This window comes from Nematolebias whitei, unplaced genomic scaffold (genome assembly GCF_014905685.2).
Source record: "Nematolebias whitei isolate Nwh7 unplaced genomic scaffold, NemWhi1 Nwh_scaf_203, whole genome shotgun sequence".
NCBI lineage: Eukaryota > Metazoa > Chordata > Actinopteri > Cyprinodontiformes > Rivulidae > Nematolebias > Nematolebias whitei.
The window spans coordinates 12,949-24,642 of record NW_023618748.1 but is presented as its reverse complement, the minus strand read 5'-3'; the positions used below and the strand labels follow the sequence as shown (position 1 = coordinate 24,642).

At 40.5% G+C, this 11,694-nt stretch overlaps 1 protein-coding gene across 1 annotated transcript; it reads left to right on the top strand.

The window, feature by feature from the left end:
* Positions 1 to 3,421: 3,421 nt before the first annotated feature.
* On the top strand, positions 3,422 to 10,671 carry si:dkey-33c12.3 (uncharacterized protein LOC335380 homolog). Its single transcript, XM_037696925.1, has 3 exons — positions 3,422 to 4,514; positions 9,834 to 9,958; positions 10,478 to 10,671. The coding sequence occupies exons 1-3, from the start codon at positions 3,525 to 3,527 to the stop codon at positions 10,536 to 10,538; spliced, it is 1,176 nt and encodes a 391-aa protein (XP_037552853.1). The 5' UTR covers positions 3,422 to 3,524; the 3' UTR covers positions 10,539 to 10,671.
* The last annotated feature ends 1,023 nt before the right edge of the window (positions 10,672 to 11,694 follow it).

Sequence of the window (11,694 nt, the reverse complement as noted above, 5' to 3'; positions counted from 1 at the left end):
GTGTATATGTATATATATATATATATGTTTTTATGTATATATGTGTAAATGTATATATGTGTTTATGTATATATGTGTATATGTATATATATATATATATATGTTTTTATGTATATATGTGTATATGTATATATGTGTTTATGTATATATGTGTATATGTATATATATATATATATATGTTTTTATGTATATATGTGTATATGTATATATATATATATATATATGTTTTTATGTATATATGTGTATATGTATATATGTGTATATGTGTATATGTATATATGTGTATATGTATATATGTATATATGTGTATATGTATATGTATATATTTATATATGTGTATATGTATATATGTGTATATATATGTATATATGTGTATATGTATATATGTATATATGTGCATATGTATATGTATGTATATGTATGTATGTATATGTGTATATGTATGTATGTATATATGTGTATATATATATATATATATATGTGTGTATATATATATATGTATATATGTGTATATACGTATATATGTGTATATATATATATGTATATATGTATATATGTTTATATACGTATATATGTGTATATATATATGTATATATATATATATGTTTATATGTATATATATATATATATATATATATATATATATATGTCTATATATATACAGGTCCTTCTCAAAAATTTAGCATATTGTGATAAATGTTATTATTTTCCATAATGTAATGATAAAAATGAAACTTTCATATATTTCAGATTCATTGCACACCAACTGAAATATTTCAGGTCTTTAATTGTTTTAATACTGATTATGGCATACAGCTCATGAAAACCCAAAATGCCTGTCCCAAAAAATTAGCATATCATGAAAAGTTTCTCTAAACAAGCTATTAACCTTACCATCTGAATCAACGATGTAACTCTAAACACCTGTAAAAGATTCCTGAGTCTTTTAAAAACTCCCAGCCTTGTTCATTACTCAAACTGCAGTCATGGGTAAGACTGCCGACCTGCCTGCTGTCCAGAAGGCCATCACTGACACTCTCAAGCAAAAGGGTAAGACACAGAAAGAAATTTCTGAACAAATAGGCTGTTCCCAGAGTGCTGTATCAAAGCACCTCAGTGGGAAGTCTGTGGGAAGGGAAAAGTGTGGCAGAAAACGCTGCACAACGAGAAGAGGTGACCGGACACTGAGGAGGATTGTGGAGAAGGGCCAATTCCAGACCTTGGGGGAGTTGCGGAAGCAGTGTACTGAGTCTGGAGTAGAAACATCCAGAGCCACCGTGCACAGGCGTGTGCAGGAAATGGGCTACAGGTGCCGCATTCCCCAGGTCAAGCCACCCTTGAACAAGAGACTGCGTCAGAAGTATCTCGCCTGGGACTGCTGCTGAGTGGTCCAAAGTTATGTTCTCTGATTACAGTAAATTTTGCATTTCCTTTGGAAATCAAGGTCCCACAGTCTGGAGGAAGAGAGGAGACACAGAATTCACATTGCTTGAGGTCCAGTGTCAAGTTTCCACAGTCACTGGGGTGTCATGTCATCTGCTGGTGTTGGTCCACTGTGTTTTATCAAGCGCAGGGTCAATGCAGCTAGCTATCAGATTTTGGAGCACTTCATGCTTCCATCTGCTGAAAAGCTTTATGGAGATGAAGATTTCATTTTTCAGCATGACCTGGCACCTGCTCACAGTGCCAAAACCACTGGTAAATGATTTACTGACCATGGTATTACTGTGCTCAATTGGCCTGCTAACTCTCCTGACCTGAACCCCATAGAAAACCTGTGGGATACTGTGAAGAGAAAGTTGAAAGACACAAGACCCAACACTCTGGATGAGCTTAAGGCTGTTATCGAAGCATCCTGGGCCTCCATAACACCTCAGCAGTGCCACAGGCTGATTGCCTCCATGTCACGCCGCATTGAAGCAGTCATTCATGCAAAAGGATTCCCGACAAAGTATTGAGTGCTTAACTGAACATGATTAGCATTAGCTTACGGTCACACTTTGTATAACTTGCATATTTATGTTTTACCACACTCTCCTGCACTTCTCCAGAGCCTTTTGCCTCACTGCCCGCAGACTTTTCTGGGTCTCTTCTTTTTGACGTTTGACAAAAATCCACAGACTGAGCATAATGTTCAATAAAGCTACGAGATCCTCCATTTTGGTTGTGTATCTTTTCAGGGTCTTCTTCTTCTAATTTGTTTAGTGGTGGCTAGTAAATAGCTTAAGGGAGCACTACCGCCTCCAGCTGGTAAGGCAAGTTGGATTCTGGACCCGGCCTACAGAACTGGTACTGAATGTGCATATGGAAAAGTAACATGGACCGAGCAGAGCCGAACTGAACTGAGTCGAACTGGGCTGAAGATGGGCTATGGAAAAGGGCCGTTAGAGCCTGCAGAACATTAAAAACTCCTCTATCTCCTCTGACACCATTGTTTTCCTTTTTATGTTTTTTTGTACACTTTAAAGAATCCACTTCAGAATAATTTATGCTATTTTAACCATTCATAGATCAAAAGTCCCACTTCCTTTATGAATATTTTTCTATGTCTATTTGATAACTTTATCTTATATATATATATATATATATATATATATTAAATATCTAAATATATTTACAAAATAATTCATAATCAAAATATGTTCAGATCTCTTCTTAAAAAACTTTGTTCCCTGAAAAATAATTTAGCTTTTTGTTCTTTTAATTATTGTCTTGCTAATTTTAGCTATTGCCTTTCTCATTTTAGCTTTAGCTACAGTTTTGCTAAATTTAACATTTAACTGCTTATTTTTCTAACTTTAGCCTTCAGTTATAATGTTAAATCTAGCTTTTAGCTATGAGTTTGCTAATGTAAGTTTTTAACTATGGTTTATTTCATATAAGCTTTTTGGTATGGTTTTGTGATTTTAGCATTAAGCTACTGTTTGACTGATTTTAGTTTTTATTCTGCTTGTTTAAAATAACAATCCTGTTTCAGCTTCTTCATCTAACCTTAGTCAGTCAGTTAACCTTATGATGACTTTCTGTTTTTCATTAAAATGTAGTCACATCAGATTCTGCTAAATGACACACACACAAATGCACACAGTCACACCTACGTTTTTGTACCATTTTAAACATGCAGAATGAGTCTAATAGTACAAAATGCATATGAATCTGTACTGTATGCACAAAACAAAGTAAAATATAAATGTAGAAATGTTCGTGAGAGGTAATTGTTGTTAAATTCAGATTAAATAAAACTGATTAACATCATACAGACTGGCTGCCTCGGCTGACCTGTCTCCCTCTCTCCACTGCAGAAGCTTCCTATTGGCTGGGCAAATGCTGACAGCACTGGTGTTCCTCTGTATTGGTGGGGGCTCACTCTATAAAAGCTCTGGATCTGCAGCATCACTGTACTGGTGCAGTGCAAAAAACCGCATGCTCATCCTCACCGATGGTGTGCAGAACAAGGGGGACATAAAAAAATCTTCTGAAACTGAATCATACATCTTTTCCTAAACCAGCAAGAAAAAATCATCATGAGCTACAAATCCTTCTCCTATCAATGCCCTTGGGACAAAGGCTCACGAAGCAAATCCCTCACATCCTCCTCTTCTCTTTGGGCTCCTCCATCTGGGAAAAGGATCCTGAAGATGGCCTCCTCCTCCTCCTCTTTTCCTGATAGCTCACAGAGGACGAACCTAACTCAAGTCAGCTCCATCAACATGGAGCTACTGGAGGTGCGATCCCATGAGAGGGAGCAGCTTGTGAACCTGAACGACCGCTTTGCCACCTACATCGAGAAAGTGAGGCGCCTGGAGCTGCAAAATCTGGCTTTGCTGGCTGAGCTGGATGCACTGAAGAGGCTGCAAAATGACTCATCCCACCTGCAAGCACTCTACGAGGGGGAGGCTCGGAGCCTAAGGGCCATGATTGATGCAGAGAACAGTGAGAAGATGCAGATGGAAGCAGAGGAGGACTACCTGCAAGATGCGTACGTGCAGATGAAGGAGCGCTATGAGGAGGAGGCAAGGCGGCGTGTGGATGCTGAGGAGGCCCTGCAGAGAGCCAGAGAGGAGGCAGGACGGGCTGCTGTCTACAGCTGTGATGCAGAGGCCACCATGGTCTCCCTATGCGATGAAATGATGTTCCTTAAGAAGGTCTTTGCAGAGGAGCAAGCTGAGCTTCACAGCCAGCTCCAGGTGGCCAACATCAGTGTGGATGTGGAGCTGAGCAAGCCCGACCTCTCCGCTTCCTTACGAGACATCCGGGCGCAGTACGAGCAGCTGGCCAACAAGAACATGCAGGCTGCAGAGGACTGGTACAGGAGCAAGTTTGCGGGCATGGCACAGATAGCCAGCAAGAACAATGAGGCCGTGCACGCCATCCGGGAGGAGACCATGGAATACCGGAGACTGCTCCAGGCACGCTCCTCAGAGATTGAGGCTCTCCGAAATGTCATCAACTCTCTGAACAAACAACTAGAGGATCTGGAAGACACACAGCATAAAGAGGTGGAAAAATACCAGGTGAATGTGGAAAATGTGATGAGTTGAACTCTTATTTTCAGGGATTGTGTTTGAATTGTCCCAAAAGCAAATCATGAATACATTACAGGCATAGAATTCTTTGAAGGCTTGACTACTGCCCATTGTTAAAAGCTTAGACCAAAATAATCTCATATAGATATTCTCAGGAGCTTTAGCTGTTTTAGTCAAACCTTGAGAGTATTGTTGCATGCAATCTAATTCAGTGTCACAAGGCGACACACTAAACATATCTACTGTGGCTGACTCATCTACTACCACATCAAATTTTAGTTAAACATCTGTAAAATTGACTGAGTTGTAGCCATTTTTTAGTTTTCATAATCATAAAGTTTTTCTTAGTTATATCTTAGATCTTATTATTGTTTTTCTTGTACATTTTATTGTTGGGGGCAGCACGGTCGCGCAACTCGTAGAGCTGCTGCCTCTCAGCGAGCAGATCCCTGGTTCAAACCCCGGTCCAGGGGCCTTTCTGGGTGGAGTTTGCATGTTCTCTCCGTGCATGCGTGGCTTTTCTCCGGGTACTCCAGTTTCCTCCCACAGACCAAAAACATGCATGTTAGACTGATTGGTAACACTAAATTGTCCCTAGGTGTGAGTGAGAGAGTGAATGGATGTTTGTCTTGTTTGTATCTATGTGTCCCTGTGCTTGACTGGAGACCCATCCAGGGTGTACCCCGCCCCTTGCACAGTGATTGCTGGACATGGGCACCGGCGCCTCCCGTGACCCTAAATGGAAGAAGCAGGTAAAAGATAACGGATGGATGGATTTTATTGTTGGATGTAACTGGGACCCTGCGTACATAATTTAATTTTCACCACATGTGCCACACATGGTGCAAATGACAATAAAGAATCTCTGGATCTCTGAAAGATCCCAGTTACACTAAAAAATATCAAAAATATAAAGTATAAAAAGAAACGTATACAGTAGTCCCTTGTTTATTGGGAAATTTAGGGACACACACACACCCCCGGGTCCCGCGATAAGTGAAAAACCATGAAGTAGGGATAGTAGTACAAGTTAAAGTTCAAGTAAACTTTATTGTCATTACCTTCTCATGTGGTACATGAGATGGAACAAAATTATGTACACAAGTAGTGGTAGTAAGTAGTAGTTTATTTTAGTATTTAATGTTGTAGTAGTTTGTTTTTGTTCAAGTTCAAGTAGGTTTTATTGTGATTCACATTACATGTGGTACATGATGTGGAACTAAACTGTGTACACAGTTCCCAGTTACATCCAACAATAGCAAAACTATAAAGTGTAAAAAATAGTAAATAAGGATCTAAGATATAAACTAAGAAATACGATAAACACTAATAGTGCAAAACAATATGTCGAACAACAGCAGCACAAACAGAAGTCTGTGTGAGTAGATGAGTAAGAATGAAAACAGCAGCATGAAATAAATCATCAGCATGAGGTCAGCAGCATGGATAATCAGTAGCACATATCACCAATCAAAGTGGCATAACAGTGATTTTTTTTTCAGTGATAATCCTGGTTAGAGCAGTCGTCCTTCAATGTGAGAGTTTGGTGTTCACATCCACCAGCAGTCACATGCTGAAGTGTCCCTGGGCAAGACACTGAACCCCTCATTGCCTCTGATGTGTGTCCTATCAGTGTATGAATGTGATCTAAAGCACCGATTAGTCTCATTAGAATGATATGTTCAATTAGCTTTGTAGAGATCTAGTAGAGTGCTGTATGAACGGGTAAATGAGGACACAGATTGTAGTGTAAAGAGCTTTGAGAAATAAGATAGAAAGGCGCTATATACGTACAGTCCATTTACCATTACAGTAAGTGGGGAACCACTAGACTGAGGAACAGCTTATACCCAGAAGCTGTTAGACTCATAAATCCCTAACCACTCAGCCACAGCTGTGCCTGTGTAATGCTCCACAACCTAGTCCCCGGGTGGTCTGTTTAGATCTTCAAAGCAGGCATAGAACCTGGTAAGAGAATCAGGCAGTGATGGGTCACTAGGGCATTGTGCACCCATGCTATTATAGTCTGTGATGCACTTTATGCCCTGCCACATGCTCTGTGGGTCCTGTGAGGAGAAATGTCCCTTGAGCTTCTGTGCATAAGTGGCTTTGGACCTCTTTTTACCAGGAGCCAGCTCTTTTCTTGTCCTCCCCAATTCCTGTGAATTGCCAGGCCTAAAGGCAGTGTCCCTTGCTTTCAGCAGGGTACGGATTCCTGCGTTTGGCCAGGGTTTCTGGTTTTGGTCGCATTTCACAGTCCTGGTGGTGGTGACATCATCAACACACTTGCTGATGTATCTGAGGACAGCAGATGCATATTCCTCCAGATCCAGCTCTCCCTCATTTACAGCAGCCCTCCCTGAAGATCTGCCAGTATGCATATGCAAAATAGTCCTGTAATACAGAGTCACTGTTGTTGACGAACACTGTGACATTTTTCTGTGTTGTTCTGGAATGTCTCAGCAGGGGGAGGTAGACGGGCCAGTAGTGTGGAGATGTGGTCAAAGCAGTCGAGGTGGTGGTGGGTACCGCTTTATAGGCATCTCGTATGTTGGTATAAACATGGTCTAGTGTGTTATTTACCCATGTTGGTATGGTCACATGCTGATAAAATCTTGACAGAGTGTCTTTCAGGTTTACATGATTAAAATCACCAGCCACCACGTTAAAAAGCCCCGGATGTTTGTTTTGTAGCAAGCTGATATTATCATGTAGCTCCTACAGAGCGTCTTTAGCATTAGCATCCGGTGCTATATAGACAACAATGATAAACATCGCCGTAAACTCCCGAGGTAAATAAAGTGGTCAACATTTCACAGTCAAATGTTCTAAAGCCTCAGAGGAGAAACAGTTTATCTGGACATAGTTTGTGGACCAACCTTTAGTGACATAGATGCACAGTCCACCTCACAATGTCTTCCCCGGTAGCTCACTGCAGCGGTCCGCCTGAAAAAAAAAGTCTATCATTCAGCTGGAACACTAAGTCTGGCATGTTGTTATTAAGTCATGTCTCTATAAGATAGAGTACTGCACATTTCCTCATCTCCTCTGAGGCACCAATTCTCGGTTGCAGCAGATCCAGCTCGTTTTCCAAGGCGTGAACATTGTACATGAAGAGAAACAGGATCAGTAGTTTATTAGCATTAGCCTTCAGTCTCACCAACACACCAGCCCAGCTTCCCCTCTTTTTCCACGGGCACAAAGCCTCCTCTTCCCATTAGAGTGCTGCTGCTGCTGATGTCCGTAGAAGCTGCAGTCTGCCGAGCGTAGTTTTCACATTTTTGTCGATAGCTGCTGTATCCAGAGTAAAACCCTCTCTTATGCTCATAAGTTAGGTTTGGCTATAATTCACACACTTAAGGTGAGCAGAGTTGGGCACGGAGCCATTTCCAAAACTAACAATGGCCATCTTAGAATCTGTCCAAACCTCCATTCTTGTGAACAAAAATATTTATTTAAAGTTTTGTCAGGAGGAGAAAGCAGCTGTCACTCTGTAGAACTCGATCACCAATGGAGAATCCAAAGCTGCAACGACGTCAGAGAACGATGCTAGAATGGAGCTCAGGAATGGAGGTTTGGACGGATGGATCATGTGATATGTGACCGAAAGACTGACAAACACTCTCAGAATGTGGAGCTTGGTTCTACGAGCCACGCTCAGAGTCCAGGGTCTGAGTCCATGGTCCAAAATACAGGCATGGGTCCTTCATACAGAGGCAGGAAAGAAAAATTTATTTGAGGGTTTTAGCTGGAATCGGTGGTCTCAAGGCAGAGCAGACATCTTCAGGCATGAGGCATCAGACAAGAGAAGTGCACAAAAATAAAATGGTAAATGGACTGTAGCGCCTTTCTATCTTATTTCAAGATACTCAAAGCGCTTTACACTACAATCTGTGTCCTCATTTACCCATTCATACAGCACTCTACTAGATCTCTACAAAGCTAATTGAACAAATCATTCTAAAGAGACTAATCAGAGTTTTATCACATTCATACACCCATGGGACACACATCAGAGGCAACGAGGAGTTCAGTGTCTTGCCTAGGGACACTTCAACATGTGACTGCTGGTGGATTTGAACCCCCAACTCTCTCATTGGAGGACGACTGCTCTAACCACTCAGCCACAGCTGCCCAAATAAAAATAAATAAATAAAATAAAAGCATAATCACAGGTCCAAAACCATTTTAAATAAATTATTTTAAATGATTTAGCACTTGCTGCAGCAGGTTACGGGCGAACTGTCCATTCGGAGCATCAGGATATTTCCTGGTGGCCTGGCCATTCGCCGAGGAGACTAAAGGCTTGGTTCCAATCATGTTTGATTATTTAAAATAAAGCTGCTCATGCAGCATGGATTGTTTATTTAAACTATTACAGTACAGTATTATAATTGAAATTGTTTATTTACACAGAAGAAGGGAAACTGGGAATGAAGAGCACATTTGTGATTGCAGTGGAAAAGTGGGCGGGGCAGAGAGCTACACGTGGCAGAGAGTGGCAGGTGGCGGAGATCATGACATGCTGCAGGAGGGCGCTTCTCCCTGCACCTGTGGGCTAAACACAGGAGCAGCAGGTGCTATATTATTTAAAATAATTAATTTTAAACAATCCATGCCGCTAGTGCGGATCATCCATCAATCAGCCAATTGTGTCATGTCCAATCTCACTTTGAAAAACTGCGAAAGAGCGAGTCCGCGAAAGTCGAACCGTGAAGTAGCGAGGGACTACTGTATAATGACATAACATACACACTAAGATATACGCTAAATGAATGCCAAATGGTTCGCTAAAAGATCTAAGATATACAATAAACACTGATAATGTAAAACAATACGGCATATCAACAGCAGCCCATTTAGTGATTTATGAGATATTTTGCTAACAGACACATACAGTAGCTACAACCTTTGCCTTTAGCAGTGGGTGATATTATTAATATAGGGCTGGGAATATTCAGTGTGAAACATTCCCACTCCAAATAAAGTAAAAGAAGATCAGATGTCCATTTTCTAGTCCTGGCAGGAAATTAAAACTTCTGCTCTGAAAGTTAAAAAGCTTGTTAAACTAGCAAAAACCAAAAAAAAAAAAAAAAAAGATTTTAAGCTAGAAACAACAATGCAGAAAACTGAAAAAGAGAAGAACTTCTGCAAGTTTTGTTTTAATTGGAATTAAAACCTCAGTAAATACAAGAATCCTTGAAGAACCCGCCCAGAGGACCTGACTCAGATTTATCTACCTGGATTATTGAGCAGCATCAGGACACTCGGTAATTACAGTTTATATATGTGATTCTGCATTTCTAGATGAGGATAAGTGAACTGGAGCAGGACATCACCGAGGCTAAGCAGGAGATGGCTCGGTACCTGAGAGAGTACCAGGACCTGCTTCATGTCAAGATGGCTCTCGACATTGAAATAGCTGCGTACAGGTGAGGAGGCCTTGTTTCACTCATCTGAAACAAAGTTTTCAAAAGTTAATCAGTTATTTATGGGTTTTCACTATTGCTTTCTGCAGGTTTTGAGTAAATCTATTCAGTGGTTGGTAACATATACTATGTTACTGACATGCAGACAGAATTGACTAGTTACTAGTAAAATTTGTAATAAAACTCGTGTGCGATTTGTTAGCACCTTGAATATGGGCTGAGACTCATTCTCAGCTACTAGCACACCAAATATTAGGTCAATATATAAAAAAAACTTAGTTTTGAATTTTTTAAGGTCAGTTGGCTGTGGCAGCCATCTTGAGTCAGGTGACTCCAAAAGTTATCCAAAAATAACCCTGAATGATTAATTTCTGCCAGTTTTATTCAAATTTATCAAGTGGTTCATGAGATATTATAATAACAGACTGACACACAAACATAGATGCTTGCAAAAACATAATCGTCTTTGCCATTTGGTAGTGGATAACAGCAAACATTTTCTTTTTTCCTGCTCTTTTACAGGAAACTCCTGGAGGGAGAGGAAATTAGGTTGACTTACCCGTCCATTCAAGCCCTAACTTAAAAGCCTGATGAAAACCTGAATCTCTCTCTTTTTCTCCTCCTTAACCTACCCTCCATCCTTTCCTTTCCAAAAACATTTATTTATTAAGCCCCCACACACAACCACCAACCCACCCACACACACACACACACACACACACACACACACACACACACACACACACACACACACACACACAGACACACACACACACACACACACACACACACACACACACACACACACACACACACCCACACACACACACACACACACACACACACACACACACACACACACACACACACACACACACACACACACACTAAACAAAAAAACCTAAAACAAAAACTCATCTCTCTCAAGTCGGCTGCGCCCTTGTGCTAATCAAGAGGTCCACAAGAAGTCCCCCTTCTTCTACACACGCTCTCACAACACACCAGGAAACTGCACGCCACCCCTGAGTGGCTGCACTGCTTTAGTTCTGCTGCAGTAGCAGGCTTCATTGTTTTGGGCCGAGCTTCTCTCTGTGACACCAGATAAGGTCCAAGCAGCAGAGTTAGCCACCAGATCCTCTCTTTGCTCAAACATTTGACCAACTGTTTGTAAAAGAGGACAAAAGCATCCGGTTAGCTCTCCATGTTTGGATTTTTTCTGCAACTTTTGTCATTCAGAACTCAACCCAAAGCAGTTGAGCCACATCTCCGCACCCTTAGTTCAGAAGTAGTAGTAATGCTAGAAGATTATTATTATGTGAAAATACAGTGTACTCATTTTCTTTCTATTTAGTCTTCTACTCTTACATTTACATGTGTTAAACTGTTACACAAACAGAGTTGGTTTCATGGGTAATTGATTAGACTTACTTAAAGTCACAAATTTATTTCAACATAAGCTTTCACACATGTAAATGCTGTTGAAGAATAAATACTTAGATGTTATTTTTTGATTTAGGGATATGAAGTGTCTTCAGGCTGTCTGTGTTATTTTGTTCTGTGAGTTTATTCAAAGATAAGGCGTGATGGTGAATTTCAAGCGCAGGAGCTCCTTGTTGTTTGTGTGCTGCCTGTAGATCTAAATTGTGCTTTATGTTCATAAAACTTAACACCAAGTTTCCACCATTATGCTCTATGTAGCTGTAATGGCCAGAAACAAGCTGAATAAACAGATACCTGAC